Consider the following 16,858-nt stretch of genomic DNA (forward strand, 5'->3'; position numbering starts at 1 on the left):
CTCTTAAAATTGCAAAGCTTCTGAAGCGTGATCATCGAACAATCAAGCGTTTCATTCAAAATAGTCAACAGGGTCGCAAGAAGCATGTGGAAAAACCAAGGCGCAAAATAACTGCCCATGAACTGAGAGAAAAGTCAAGCGTGCAGCTGCCAAGATGCCACTTGCCACCAGTTTGGCCATATTTCAGAGCTGCAACATCACTGGAGTGCCCAAAAGCACAAGGTGTGCAATACTCAGAGACATGGCCAAGGTAAGAAAGGCTGAAACACGACCACCACTGAACAAGACACACAAGCTGAAACGTCAAGACTGGGCCAAGAAATATCTCAAGACTGATTTTTCTAAGGTTTTATGGACTGATGAAATGAGAGTGAGTCTTGATGGGCCAGATGGATGGGCCCGTGGCTGGATTGGTAAAGGGCAGAGAGCTCCAGTCCGACTCAGACGCCAGCAAGGTGGAGGTGGAGTACTGGTTTGGGCTGGTATCATCAAAGATGAGCTTGTGGGGCCTTTTCGGGTTGAGGATGGAGTCAAGCTCAACTCCCAGTCCTACTGCCAGTTTCTGGAAGACACCTTCTTCAAGCAGTGGTACAGGAAGAAGTCTGCATCCTTCAAGAAAAACATGATCTTCATGCAGGACAATGCTCCATCACACGCGTCCAAGTACTCCACAGCGTGGCTGGCAAGAAAGGGTATAAAAGAAGAAAATCTAATGACATGGCCTCCTTGTTCTCCTGATCTGAACCCCATTGAGAACCTGTGGTCCATCATCAAATGTGAGATTTACGAGGAGGGAAAACAGTACACCTCTCTGAACAGTGTCTGGGAGGCTGTGGTTGCTGCTGCACGCAATGTTGATGGTGAACAGATCAAAACACTGACAGAATCCATGGATGGCAGGCTTTTGAGTGTCCTTGCAAAGAAAGGTGGCTATATTGTCACTGATTTGTTTTTGTTTTGTTTTTGAATGTCAGAAATGTATATTTGTGAATGTTGAGATGTTATATTGGTTTCACTGGTAAAAATAAATAATTGAAATGGGTATATATTTGTTTTTTGTTAAGTTGCCTAATAATTATGCACAGTAATAGTCACCTGCACACACAGATATCCCCCTAAAATAGCTATAACTAAAAACAAACTAAAAACTACTTCCAAAACTATTCAGCTTTGAAATTAATGAGTTTTTTGGGTTCATTGAGAACATGGTTGTTGTTCAATAATAAAATTAATCCTCAAAAATACAACTTGCCTAATAATTCTGCACTCCCTGTATATATATATATATATATATATATATATATATATATATATATATATATATATATATATATATATATATATATATATTTCTGTATATGTGTTCATATATATTTATGTGTTTATATGTGTCTGTCAATACATTTATACACATATAAATGCATTAATATATATGTACACACATACAGTATATATACATATCTATATACATACAAATACATCTTTATTAATGCATCTGTATGTATCTCTATGTTAAAGTAATTTGGCGGCCTTTTTTTTCTAACACTCAAGATCTCATATCTTAGAGCCCTTATAACTTTTTTGTGCAATATATTTTTTTTTATTTTTTTATTAGACGGTGTTATTATGAGTGTTACTGTACTTTGTAATGTATTTTTGATGTGTTTTGCTCAACTTTTTTGTTTTGGAAAACAGTTTACCACAGATCTGAGATCGCGGTGAGGATCGCTCAACTTGTAATATCAGCACAATTAAAAAGCATTGCGAAAAGACGATATTGCTTGCACAAAACAGTTTGTGCCTCACTTGTAATCTAGCCCATTATGTTTTCTTATAACTACACATGATTCACAACGCTATATAGAAAATCAGATATGCACTTAACACAAACACCCTGCCATTAGGGCTTTATTTGTATTAAACGGAGTTGTTTTCTAAAAAGTTACTTTTTTTTTAATCAGAACACGAGTGAAAGCGCAATGGCACGAAGAAAGAGCAGTGCAATGATAGAAAAAAATCCAGCATGTTGGTCAATAACAGAAATGCAGCGATCTTTAACTCCTGTGTCTCACGCCAGTGGGATTCCCCCACCAGTAAATATGCCCAGAAAAAGGTAATATTGCAGGTTATATTGTAAAGTACGAGTGTATACAATCTCTGGGTAGTAGCAGCCTTGGTCAGATGGTATCTTTGCATAAGGAAGACTAATTAATACTAATATTTCATTAGGGATGGTACACACAGTGAGGGGCAACAGAAAGTATCCAATATTTGTCATCAAGAGGAACACAAGTACTTTTCAACAATATATTAGATTTCAAGAGTGGATTGAAGGGGAGAGTGAATGGAGAGGGGACTGCACGTGTTCTGTGGGGTAAAAGAGAAGATTACTTTTGTTCTTGCATGTGAAGCCTATGAAACCTGCATTCTCCAGTTGTCCACCACTGCACTAGAGCAGGTCACACATATTTTGTTTTAACTGGTTGATTTATAATTCAGTAGGAAGCAACATAAACAGCTTATTAAGTTTACTTATTACTTCTATGTCTTTGGATTTCGAGTGTTATTTTGTCTGGTTCTTTTGCCTAAACGTTTCTGTACTCAGCTGAATCTGTCACTCCTTAAATATATGTATTTAGGGCTAAGTTACAAGTGGAGCGCTATTTAACCCTCCCGCTCGAGCGTTAACTGCGCTAGAAGTAAGCTTTTTGTGTGCATCGGTTTGCGCATGTGTTATGAGTTGAAAGTAAACTGTTTTAACTCATGGGCTAACCCAACGAGTGTAAAAAGCCGGACTTAGGATATCGCAAGCAATAACGTATTCCCACCATATAAGTCAATGGAGCAAAAAAAATTGTATAAAAAACCTAAGAACTGACTCGCGCACAAACACAAGCGCATATTCTCAAGTACAGTAAATACACATTATAAAACTTTATTAAATATGAATATTGCATAAATGTGTTTACATGTTTCATCTACTTAAAGGGACAGTCTATTTGAAAAGTTTGTTTGTTTAAAAAGATAGATAATCTCTTTATTATCTGTTCCCCAGTTTTGATTAACCAACACTGTTATATTAATACACGTTTTACCTCTGCAGACTGCTCCCTTGCTCCCTTATCACAGTTCTTTTAACAGACTTGCATTTTAGCCAATCAGTGCTGACACATAAATAACTCCACGGGGGCGAGCACAATGGAATCTATATGTCACACACGAACTAGCACTGTCTAACTGTGAAAAACTGTCAAAATGCACTGAGATAAAATGCGACCTTCAACGGCTTAGAGATCAGTTTATGAGCTTACCTAGGTTTAGCTTTTAACATAGAATACCAAGTGAACAAAACAAATTTGATGATAAAAGTAAATCAGAAAGTTGTTTAAAATGACATGCTTTATTTGCTACTTGTATGTGTATATTTGTGTATATATGTCTGTAAATACATATAAACACACATATAAATACTTAAATGCATATGTACAGACATATAAACATATATATTTATATATAGATGTGTATATATATATATATATGTATATACATACATACAAATACATATTTATATACGTATATGAACGTATCTCAATGTTAAAGCCCTTTGCCTGCTTTTTTTTTCTAACACCTGAGACCTCATATCTTTGAGCTTTGTACTTTTTTGTGCAATGTTTGTTTAAAATAATTTTTATTAGACAGTTAACCAGAGCTCTAAGGATGCGGTAATCATTCCAGAGTAAATTGAGATTGTGCTCAAGTGATCATGTTTACTTTCAACTGGTTATGCGAGCAGAAAACCCAATGTGTGCAAACAGCCGCTATAAAACCCTTATCGCTTGTGCGTAATTGTTAATGGCCCACTTGTAATCTGGCCCTTAATGGGTCACTTAAATCTTAAATATCTTTAAATACATATGTTTTATGTGTTATAGCTACAGTAGTATTACTTTGAAGTTTAGAAATTGTGCATTTAAAGTGCATAGAAAATCTGCAGATAAAGTTTATTGTGCCATTTCAAGTGGTTTCTTAGGCCTAGATTTGGAGTTTGGCGGTAGATGGGCTGTTAACGCTACGCAGGCTTTTTTCTGGCCGCACCATAAAATTAACTCTGGTATCGAGAGTTCAAAAAAATGCTGCGTTAGGCTCCAAAAAAGGAGCGTAGAGCATTTTTACCGCAAATGCAACTCTCGATACCAGAGTTGCTTACGGACGCAGCCAGCCTCAAAAACGTGCTCGTGCACGATTCTCCCATAGGAAACAATGGGGCTGTTTGAGCTGAAAAAAAACCTAACACCTGCAAAAAAGCAGCGTTCAGCTCCTAACGCAGCCCCATTGTTTCCTATGGGGAAACACTTCCTACGTCTGCTCCTAACACTCTAACATGTACCCCGAGTCTAAACACCCCTAACCTTACACTTATTAACCCCTAATCTGCCGCCCCCGCTATCGCTGACCCCTGCATTATATTATTAACCCCTAATTTTCCGCTCCGTAAACCGCCGCTACTTACATTATCCCTATGTACCCCTAATCTGCTGCCCCTAACACCGCCAACCCCTATATTATATTTATTAACCCCTAATCTGCCCCCCTCAACGTCGCCGACACCTGCCTACACTTATCAACCCCTAATCTGCCGAGCGGACCTGAGCGCTACTATAATAAAGTTATTAACCCCTAATCCGCCTCACTAACCCTATCATAAATAGTATTAACCCCTAATCTGCCCTCCCTAACATCGCCGACACCTAACTTCAATTATCAACCCCTAATCTGACGACCGGAGCTCATCGCTACTATAATAAATGGATTAACCCCTAAAGCTAAGTCTAACCCTAACACTAACACCCCCCTAACTTAAATATAATTTAAATCTAACGAAATTAATTAACTCTTATTAAATAAATTATTCCTATTTAAAGCTAAATACTTACCTGTAAAATTAATCCTAATATAGCTACACTATAAATTATAATTATATTGTAGCTATTTTAGGATTAATATTTATTTTACAGGCAACTTTGTAATTATTTTAACCAGGTACAATAGCTATTAAATAGTTAAGAACTATTTAATAGTTACCTAGTTAAAATAATAACAAAATTACCTGTAAAATAAGTCCTAACCTAAGTTATAATTAAACCTAACACTACCCTATCAATAAATTAATTAAATAAAATACCTACAATTACCTACAATAAAACCTAACACTACACTATCAATAAATAAATTAAATACAATTTCTACAAATAACTACAATTACATAAACTAACTAAAGTACAAAAAATAAAAAAGAACTAAGTTACAAAAAATAAAAAAATATTTACAAACATAAGAAAAATATTACAACAATTTTAAACTAATTACACCTACTCTAAGCCCCCTAATAAAATAACAAAGACCCCCAAAATAAAAAAATGCCCTACCCTATTCTAAATTAATAAATTTAAAAGCTCTTTTACCTTACCAGCCCTGAACAGGGCCCTTTGCGGGGCATGCCCCAAGAAATTCAGCTCTTTTGCCTGTAAAAAAAACCCATACAATCCCCCCCCCCAACATTACAACCCACCACCCACATACCCCTAATCTAACCCAAACCCCCCTTAACCCCTTAATGACCACAGCACTTTTCCATTTTCTGTCCGTTTGGGACCAAGGCTATTTTTACATTTCTGCGGTGTTTGTGTTTAGCTGTAATTTTCCTCTTACTCATTTACTGTACCCACACATATTATATACCGTTTTTCTCGCCATTAAATGGACTTTCTAAAGATACCATTATTTTCATCATATCTTATCATTTACTATAAAAAAAAATATAAAATATGAGGAAAAAATTGAAAAAAACACACTTTTTCTAACTATGACCCCCAAAATCTGTTACACATCTACAACTACCAAAAAACACCCATGCTAAATAGTTTCTAAATTTTGTCCTGAGTTTAGAAATACCCAATGTTTACATGTTCTTTGCTTTTTTTGTAAGTTATAGGGCCATAAATACAATTAGCACTTTGCTATTTCCAAACCATTATTTTTCAAAATTAGCGCTAGTTACATTAGAACACTAATATCTTTCAGGAATCTCTGAATATCCATTGACATGTATATATTTTTTTTTAGTAGACATCCCAAAGTATTCATCTAGGCCCATTTTGGTATATTTCATGCCACCATTTCACCGCCAAATGCGATTAAATACAAAAAATCGTTCACTTTTTTACAATTTTTTTCACAAACTTTTGGTTTCTCACTGAAATTATTTACAAACAGCTTGTGTAATTATGGCTTAAATGGTTGTAAATTCTTCTCTGGGATCCCCTTTGTTCAGAAATAGCAGACATATATGGCTTTGGCGTTGCTTTTTAGTAATTAGAAGGCTGCTAAATGCCACTGCGCACTACACGTGTATTATGCCCAGCAGTGAAGGGGTTAATTATGGAGCATGTAGGGAGCCTTTAGGGATAATTTTAGCTTTAGTGTAGTGTAGTAGACAACCCCTAGTATTGATCTAGGCCAATTTTGGTATATTTCATGCCACCATTTCACCGCCAAATGCGATCAAATTAAAAAAAAACGTTAAATTTTTCACAATTTTAGGTTTCTCACTGAAATCATTTACAAACAGCTTGTGCAATTATGGCACAAATGGTTGTAAATGCTTCTCTGGGATCCCCTTTGTTCAGAAATAGCAGACATATATGACTTTGGCGTTGCTTTTTGGTAATTAGAAGGCCGCCAAATGCCGCTGCATTTCACACGTGTATTATGGCTAGCAGTGAAGGGGTTAATTATGTAGCTTGTAGGGAGCTTGCAGGGTTAATTTTAGCTTTAGTGTAGAGCTCAGCCTCCCACCTGAAACATGAGACCCCCTGATCCCTCCCAAACAGCTCTCTTCCCTCCCCCACCCCACAATTGTCCCCGCCATCTTAAGTACTGGCAGAAACTCTGCCAGTACTAAAATAAAAGCTATATTTGGGCTTTATTTGTGTTTTTTTTAGCATATTTACATATGCTGCTGTGTAGGATCCCCCCTTAGCTCCCAGCCTCACTGATCCCCCACCAAACAGCTCTCTAACCCTCCCCCTCTGCCTTAATGGGCGCCATCTTGGGTACTGGCAGCTGTCTGCCAGTACCCAGTGTAGTCAAAAAAATGTGCCTTTTTATTTTTTTAAATGATTTTTTCTGTAGTGTAGCTTCCCCCCCCCCCCAAGATCAACCCCCCACCCCTTCCATGTCCCTTAGCTGTTTATTAACAGCTTTAAAAACTTTATTTTTTTTACTTCTCCCAGTTTATTTTTCTGTAGTGCAGCGGTTCCCTCCCGCTCCCGCCCCGTGCACGCGCCCGCCCGCCGCCCCCCCGTGCACGCGCGCGCTCCCGTGCACGCTCCCGCCCCTCCCGCCCCCGATCCCGCCCCCCTCCACTCCATTCGGCACATCGATGGCCGACCACCCGCCTCCCAGACTTGCTCCCACCCACCAACGATACCGGCCACCGATGTCCGGTGCAGAGAGGGCCACAGAGTGGCTCTCTCTGCATCGGATGGCCAAGGGGGGTTATTGCAGGATGCCTCGATATCGAGGCATCACTGCAATAACCGGAAAGCAGCTGGAAGCGTGCAGGATCGCTTCCAGCTGCTTTCCAGACCAAGGACGTACGCCACACGTCCTCGGTCATTAACTGTCTTTTTTTTGAGGACGTGTGGCGTACGTCCTTGGTCATTAAGGGGTTAAATAAACCTAACACTAAGCCCCTGAAGATCATCCTACCTTGTCTTCACCATACCAGGTTCACCGATCGGTCCAGAAGAGCTCCTCCGATGTCCTGATCCAAGCCCAAGCGGGGGGCTGAAGAGGTCCATGATCCGGCTGAAGTCTTCATCCAAGCGGGCCAGAAGAGGTCTTCCATCCGATTGAAGTCTTCATCCAAGCGGCATCCATCCGGAGCGAAGCGGCAGCATCCTGAAGACCTCCACCGCGGAACATCCATCCTGGCCGACGACTGAACGACGAATGACGGTTCCTTTAAATGACGTCACCCAAGATGGCGTCCCTCGAATTCCGATTGGCTGATAGGATTCTATCAGCCAATCGGAAATTAAGGTAGGAATATTCTGATTGGCTGATGGAATCAGCCAATCAGAATCAAGTTCAATCCGATTGGCTGATCCAATCAGCCAATCAGATAGAGCTCGCATTCTATTGGCTGATCGGAACAGCCAATAGAATGCGAGCTCAATCTGATTGGCTGATTGGATCAGCCAATCGGATTGAACTTGATTCTGATTGGCTGATTCCATCAGCCAATCAGAATATTCCTACCTTAATTCCGATTGGCTGATAGAATCCTATCAGCCAATCGGAATTCGAGGGACGCCATCTTGGGTGACGTCATTTAAAGGAACCGTCATTCGTCGTTCAGTCGTCGGCCAGGATGGATGTTCCGCGGTGGAGGTCTTCAGGATGCTGGCGCTTCGCTCCGGATGGATGCCGCTTGGATGAAGACTTCAATCGGATGGAAGACCTCTTCTGGCCCGCTTGGATGAAGACTTCAGCCGGATCATGGACCTCTTCAGCCCCCCGCTTGGGCTTGGATCAGGACATCGGAGGAGCTCTTCTGGACCGATCGGTGAACCTGGTATGGTGAAGACAAGGTAGGATGATCTTCAGGGGCTTAGTGTTAGGTTTATTTAAGGGGGGTTTGGGTTAGATTAGGGGTATGTGGGTGGTGGGTTGTAATGTTGGGGGGGGGGGTATTGTATGTTTTTTTTTACAGGCAAAAGAGCTGAATTTCTTGGGGCATGCCCCGCAAAGGGCCCTGTTCAGGGCTGGTGAGGTAAAAGAGCTTTTAAATTTATTAATTTAGAATAGGGTAGGGCATTTTTTTATTTTGGGGGTCTTTGTTATTTTATTAGGGGGCTTAGAGTAGGTGTAATTAGTTTAAAATTGTTGTAATATTTTTCTTATGTTTGTAAATATTTTTTTATTTTTTGTAACTTAGTTCTTTTTTATTTTTTGTACTTTAGTTAGTTTATGTAATTGTAGTTATTTGTAGAAATTGTATTTAATTTATTTATTGATAGTGTAGTGTTAGGTTTTATTGTAGGTAATTGTAGGTATTTTATTTAATTAATTTATTCATAGGGTAGTGTTAGGTTTAATTATAACTTAGGTTAGGACTTATTTTACAGGTAATTTTGTTATTATTTTAACTAGGTAACTATTAAATAGTTCTTAACTATTTAATAGCTATTGTACCTGGTTAAAATAATTACAAAGTTGCCTGTAAAATAAATATTAATCCTAAAATAGCTACAATATAATTATAATTTATAGTGTAGCTATATTAGGATTAATTTTACAGGTAAGTATTTAGCTTTAAATAGGAATAATTTATTTAATAAGAGTTAATTAATTTAGTTAGATTTAAATTATATTTAAGTTAGGGGGGTGTTAGTGTTAGGGTTAGATTTAGCTTTAGGGGTTAATCCATTTATTATAGTAGCGATGAGCTCCGGTCGTCAGATTAGGGGTTAATAATTGAAGTTAGGTGTCGGCGATGTTAGGGAGGGCAGATTAGGGGTTAATACTATTTATGATAGGGTTAGTGAGGCGGATTAGGGGTTAATAACTTTATTATAGTAGCGCTCAGGTCCGCTCGGCAGATTAGGGGTTAATAAGTGTAGGCAGGTGTCGGCGACGTTGAGGGGGGCAGATTAGGGGTTAATAAATATAATATAGGGGTCGGCGGTGTTAGGGGCAGCAGATTAGGGGTACATAAGGATAACGTAGGTGGCGGCGCTTTGCGGTCGGCAGATTAGGGGTTAATTATTGTAAGTAGCTTGCGGCGACATTGTGGGGGGCAGGTTAGGGGTTAATAAATATAATACAGGGGTCGGCGGGGTTAGGGGCAGCAGATTAGGGGTACATAAGTATAACGTAGGTGGCGTTCGGCAGATTAGGGGTTAAAAAAATTTAATCGAGTTGCGGCGATGTGGGGGGACCTCGGTTTAGGGGTGCATAGGTAGTTTATGGGTGTTAGTGTACTTTAGGGTACAGTAGTTAAGAGCTTTATGAACCGGCGTTAGCCCAGAAAGCTCTTAACTCCTGCTTTTTTCCTGCGGCTGGAGTTTTGTCGTTAGAGCTCTAACGCTCACTTCAGAAACGACTCTAAATACCGGCGTTAGGAAGATCCCATTGAAAAGATAGGATACGCAATTGACGTAAGGGGATCTGCGGTATGGAAAAGTCGCGGCTGAAAAGTGAGCGTTAGACCCTATTTTGAGTGACTCCAAATACCGGAGTTAGCCTAAAACCAGCGTTAGGAGCCTCTAACGCTGGTTTTCACGGCTAACGCCGAACTCTAAATCTAGGCCTTAGAGATTACAGTCATTATACAGAGTGCAATTAGGCTGTAACTGTTCTGTGACCGTGTTTTGTACCTCAGATTACACATTTGTCATGTGACAAACTCTTGCAATTCTTAAAATATGCTCTTTGAAAAGTAATACAAAATTACAGACCTTTCACCCCACTGAATATAATTTTCTTCAAAAAAGTAGACCCTGTTTTATTTTGACATTTTTCTGATTAGATGTGAAGAGAATCACTTGATTATACAGCTTTCCATTTCAGAATGTTTGTTGAATGAGTGTTCTTGTTTGTTCTGTTGCTTGAGTTTAAACATCCCCACGGATGCTGATGATAACTGCAGATTGATTTTTTTTATCCACTAAGTGCTGCACTATTGTCCTTTATCAGTTTATTTGTGATACTCTCGGAACTAAATGACTTGCTTTATTTCTGTTTATCACAACAATTGCAAATTGTACACAAGGCCTTTCTAAACTCACTCAGGTGATTTACCATGTTATTATATTGCTTGTTATGTTTACCAGAGCTTACAGTTGTGTGAACTTAGTCTTTAGTAAATACACTTGCTCTTTACTTTAGGCTTGTGGAACCAACAGTGCCTGTTGTTCAGTACTTTGTAATGTAGAATGTTTTCACTTCCCTAATGTAAAATTTGTATAGGCCTCCCTCTAGGCAACTGCTGTTAGCTCCAGTAAACAAAGAAAATAGAATGTAATCTGGCACTTTATGTGAAGTGATAAATGACTCTCTTTTTTTCCCCCTCCTCGCTGCTGTCCCCTCATGCCTGTCTCTTCTGTTGTCTGACTCTCCTGTTAGCTCTGCATGTCTTTAAATGGATGTAAAACAGTAAATACATGCAAGACATAGTAGTGTATTTAAATCAAACATTAGCCTTAGAATCATATGTAGATGCAGTTTTTACAATTATGCCCTCAATCACAATCTATCAGCGATTTGCTTCTGAAAACTCTCGGCTAGATTACGAGTTGTGCGTTAGGGTAAAAAAGCAGCGTTAAGAGGTCCTAACGCTGCTTTTTTATGCCCGCTGGTATTACGAGTCTTGAAGGTTTAGGTGTACCGCACACTTCTTTGGCCTTACCGCAAAACGACTTACGTAAACTTCTTAAAGTCTTTTTTCTATGGGACTTCCATAGCGCCGGTATTACGAGTCTGTCCTGGGAGGCCAAAAAGTGAGCGGTACACCCTACCCTGTCAAGATCCCTAACGCATTTAAAAGTTAGTAGTTAAAGGGACACTGTACCCAAAAGTTTAATTTTGTGATTCAGATTGAGCATGAAATTTTAAGCAAATTTCGAATTTAATCCTTTTATCAAATTTTCTTCATTATCTTGGTATCTTTATTTGAAATGCAAGAATGTAAGTTTAGTTGCCGGCCCATTTTTGGTGAACAACCTGGGTTGTCCTTGCTGACTGGTGGATAAATTCATCCACCAATAAAAAAGTGCTGTCCAGAGTACTGAAACCAAAAAAAGCTTAGATGCCCTCTTTTTCAAATAATGATAGCAAGAGAACGAAGAAAAATTGATAATTGGAGTAAATTAGAAAGTTGCTTAAAATTGCATGCTCTTGGTATGCTATGGGAGAGATCCGGTGGGAGGAGCACAGGTGTAAGGTCAGGTAGACACCTGCTCCACATTTCCTAAACGAGCTATTGGCAGAGGGAAAACGTGCCGAACACCCAAGGCCCTGGGCAGCTTGTTAAAGTAATTTACACTCGGCTACCGGTTCTCCTAACAGTGCTAAGACACCGCACTGATTGCACACCAACAAATGGCAACATGGTAGAATAATTTGCCATTACTTTGATAACGAATTGATTTAAAAACTAAAGGCTCCTACCTGAAAACCGTTCCTATGTAACAGGAAACATAACTGGAAAAATCAAAGGCTAAAACAAGACTGGGATACAGTGAGAGAGGAGCAGGCTAAACTTTATAACTTGTCTTCCAGCCTAGCAGCCCTCCTGTCAGCACACTAACAGTAACATCGGCAATGTGGGAATAAGGAGAAGACGCTGCAATACGGACCCAGCTCCCAAACAAAATCCCGCTTGACTCACCTGGAGCTTGTTTGTCTGCAGACGGGGACCTGGAGCTGAGCATTGGCGGCTAGCAGCGGGACCGACTGGAGAGGTTGAGCGGCGCTGACGCCTGGGAGCAGCGGAGGTCGGCTGCTCCGTGAACCATCGGCTCCAGCTGTGTTCCACCCCCCGGTGGCCTGGATCCATCAGTCAAGGGGGAGTGGCAGCGACACTCACAGTTGCCTTAGCCGCACAGACAGATACTTTCAAACAGCTGAACTGTCCCTGTCTGGCAAAGAGAGCTGCAGATACAGAGTTTGAACTGCATACCTTGTTTTGGGCTCAATCAGGATTCCTCCTTGAACCTACACCGAAGTAATACCCTCACGTTGTAAAGAGCTGCCCTGTGAGGGCTCCAGCAACAGCCTGCTGTATTAACCCTGAAACAGAGGGCTGGAAACTTGCATACCTTCCCATTTGGAACACCGGTGTTCCTCCCCCCACCGATGCTGCGAGGGGGGGATCCGGACATAGGATTTACTTAAAGATCCTCTCCCTGATCCAAAAGAACTGTTACACCAGATCCCCACGGACAGGGGCCAGGTACTTTTATTTTTGTAACAAAGGAGGGGGAAGGAAAGGAAAAAAGGAGAAGGAAGGGGTGAAATCTTATCCCACTCTAAGCAAAGCTGTATGATTACTGGATGAACTTTTTTCTTGCATAAACCTGTCTTTGTTACCTGAATATATATAGAGGTGTATAAGATAGGGAAAGGAAGAGAAGACAAAGGGAAGGGGAAAAAAAGAGAAAAATACTAAGAGAGGGCAATAGGAGGAATTTATAATATAAATACAATATATCTCAATCTGCATTAAGGTACTTGTTACAAATTTGTAAAATCGATTTCCCCTATTTAATTAGTATAGCCTTGGGTTCAGTCTAAAAAAACTTATGATTTGCTAAAAAGGGGCTCTGACATTTGATTTTCTGCCCTCTTCCCTCTGCATAGCTAACGGATAGAGAAAGAGGTAAAAAAGAACAAAAGAAGGGGAAGGAGGGCAATAATTGTCTTATTACGATTATAGATTACTCAGACAAAACGAACAAAAGTAAATCAATAAATGAATGTTTGCAAGTTTTAGGAATACATGCTTTGTATAAAGAAAAAGGGAAAAGGAAAGGGGGAGTCTTCCCCCAATTTACAAAAAAAGTGTTTAATGGTGGTTTAAATTATCTCATAAAGTTTGCAATCTAAGCCTGTCAATTTTAAATTTGGTAAAGGATTGTTATCATTTATTGACCCTAGTCTATGATCAAAAGGAATATCACTTATTAGAAAAAGGGTTTCTGAATTAAGACATTTGGTTTGTTGAAAGACATAGTTAAACTGAAGTAATATTTAGTTTACAGGCTTTGGCTTAAAAAAAAAAGGGAAGAGAAAAGGAAGGGAAGGAGAAGGAGAGGGGAAGGAGAGAGAAAAGAAGAAAACGCTTAATTGTAAAGTATAAGACATTATCCCTGAACTATAAAAATTTTACTTATCAACTGGTTGCTGATAGTAACTAGATGAGAGATAATCTGACTATTTAAAGATATATTAACAACTCAGAAATACTTGTTCTTTTTTCTCTTTTTCCTGAGAACCTTAGAAATTCTATCTGACTCCTCTTGATTAATTAATAATCAAGAAGGATTACCAAGAGAGGGTCAAAAACAGGATAAAGGGGGAAAAAAAATAAAAAAAAATTTGAGTTTCAGTAGTCACTAAAAGAAAAATATCAGCCAAAAACAGAGCTACTAAGTCCTATTTGAATAAAAGAAGAAGGAGAGAAAGGAAATAATTAAATTACTTATCAATTTCACACTTATACACTTAACTGGCACACCCCCCCCCTCACAATACACATTCCCAACACAGATAAAAGAAAAAGGAGAGAGAATTTTTTTTTTTTTTTTTCTTCACATTTTATTAACACATGGATAAAATTTTTTCCACAAACACAAAAACTCCCCCCTCCAATATGGCTGGGAGATCACGAGATAAGAGAAACAAAAACACGGTAGATACCACAGTAGACACGCACCCCATTAACATGAATACTCCACAGACAAAAGAATCAATAGACTTACAAGCTTTAGTTACAAGTATTTCAGAGGCCCTGACACCAAAATTGGATCTTCTCAGAAATGAAATTAAACAGGATATAAATGTACTTACAGTAGAAATTCGTCAATTCTCAAATAGAATTGCAGAGGCAGAACAAAGAATTTCAGAGTTAGAAGACAACACAGCAACCTATAAGACTAAGATAGACATAATGAATTCCAAGCTCACAAAAGTTCAGGCAAAGCTAGAAGACTTAGAGAACCGCGCTAGACGCAATAACTTTAGAGTAATAGGGGTACCCGAACAAAAACAATATGAAGACCTTGACAAATTGTTAACTATAACATTGCCCCTACTTTTACAAATTCCCCAAACCCACCCACGGATAGTGCTTGAGAGAGCCCATAGATTAGGATGGCAGAACCCAGACAGACAGGAAGCCAGACCCAGACCAATCATTGCCAAGGCACTTAACTACCAGGATAAACTTTTACTATTACAGTACTTTAAAAAGAATCAGCCTATAACACTGGGGGGGCGCTAAAATCATGCTATTTCAAGATTTCTCAGCAGAGACTTCTGCTAAAAGAAGAGAGTTGGCCCCACTATGTACTAAGCTGATAAGGCAGGGTTACCGCACTACCATTACATATCCAGCGAAGCTGAAAATAACAATTAATAATGAGACACAATTTTTTGATTCCGTGAGAGAAGCAGAGAGATTTATCACTCAGCAGCTCCCGACGGAACAGGATAGGGCCTCAAGCTAATACTTATGCAAGCATATAGCAATTAAATAAGTCTCAAAAGAATGGCTAAGATTATAAAAGTTACTTCAAGGGCCTTGATAAGGCTAAAAGTTTTGGACCATGTTGACTACTATATGAAAAGGGGGACTGGTTTTAATTTTTTTTTTATTTAGATGATAGAAACAATAAAGGGTTTTAAGGTAGTTTCTTGGAATATTGGGGGTTTAACATCACCTATCAAACGTAAAACCATAATTGCCCACTTAAAAAAAATAAACACAGACATTGCCTTCATACAGGAAACTCACTTAAAAACAGAAGAAGTTTCTAAATTAAAAAGTTCCTGGGTCAAAGAGGTTCTTGCTTCACCTAGTAGTCAACGTAAGGGGGGAGTAGCGATATTACTGGGGAAAAAATTAAATTATCAAATTAAACATACAAAAACAGATTCGGAGGGGAGGTTCCTAATGGTAAAAATAAAAATAGATACAACATTATATACACTATGCAATATCTATGCCCCTAATGTGTTCAGTTTTTCCTTTGGGGACATTCTCCAAGCTAATATAATGACTTATGCAGAGGGATTCTTAATAATAGGAGGTGACTTTAACATGGCACCTCAATATCCTTTAGATAGATTAAGACATAAGAACTCCTTTCCCCGAACCAAGAGGGATAATTTAGAATCTAAGATGTTTTTAAAACTTTATCAGAACCTTAGGGTCACAGATATATGGAGGACACAGAATCCAGACTCTAGAAATTATACTTGTCTATCTAAGGCACATAAGTCGCTTTCGCGAATTGATTTATTTCTTGTGGATGAAAGATTATCTAAATTAAGATTAACCGCAGGAATCCTCCCTATTTGTATCTCAGACCATGCTCCAATTTTTCTAGAGTTCTGTCCCACTAACACCACCCCAAGATATTCCAGATTCTTTTTCCCAAGTTACTTAGCAACAGACCTTAAGTTTAAGAATTGGCTGAATACCAAATTCCAAGAATTTATTTCATTTAACAAAGAATATATAAACCGTCCTATTATTTTTTGGGAAACTGCTAAAGCAGTACTAAGAGGAGAGATTCTAGCCTACAGTATAAGTAGAACAAAAAAATTTAAGATCAGGGAAAAAGAAGTCTTGAAATCTATTTCTAACTCATACAATTCTTACCTGCTAGAAAAAACGTCTGAAAATTGGGCACGATACACACAAGCGTTGAAAGTGAGAGACTCCTTCCTTCTATATAAGACTACCCAGAAAGATTTAAAATTTCAATCTAGAATGTACAGATATGGTAGTAAAACAGGAAAACTCTTAGCTAGTCTAGTAAAAAGGGAGAAACAATCTCCAATCATTGACTCATTAAAGAAAGAAGGTAAAACTATAACGGCACCAGATGAACTTTTACAATATTTTTCTGATTATTACCAAGATCTATACTCTTTAAAGGTCTCGAACTATACGGAACAAGAAAACTTCTGGGGAAAAATTACGTCTGAAACTTTGTCTTCGGACCTAGTTGAACCCCTTAACTCCCCTATATCGGAAACCGAAATCTCTAGAGCAATACAAGACCTC

General features: G+C 38.8%; 1 protein-coding gene across 1 annotated transcript in view; it reads left to right on the forward strand.

Annotated features, from left to right (window-relative positions):
• Positions 1 to 16,858, forward strand: part of LOC128657700 (uncharacterized) — a 114,017-nt gene that overhangs the window by 81,539 nt on the left and 15,620 nt on the right. Inside the window, exon 12 of the mRNA XM_053712103.1 lies at positions 1,962 to 2,113. Within this exon, the coding sequence (XP_053568078.1) occupies positions 1,962 to 2,113 (152 nt within the window). The remainder of the gene's footprint in view (positions 1 to 1,961; positions 2,114 to 16,858) is intronic.

Source organism: Bombina bombina, chromosome 4 (genome assembly GCF_027579735.1).
Source record: "Bombina bombina isolate aBomBom1 chromosome 4, aBomBom1.pri, whole genome shotgun sequence".
NCBI lineage: Eukaryota > Metazoa > Chordata > Amphibia > Anura > Bombinatoridae > Bombina > Bombina bombina.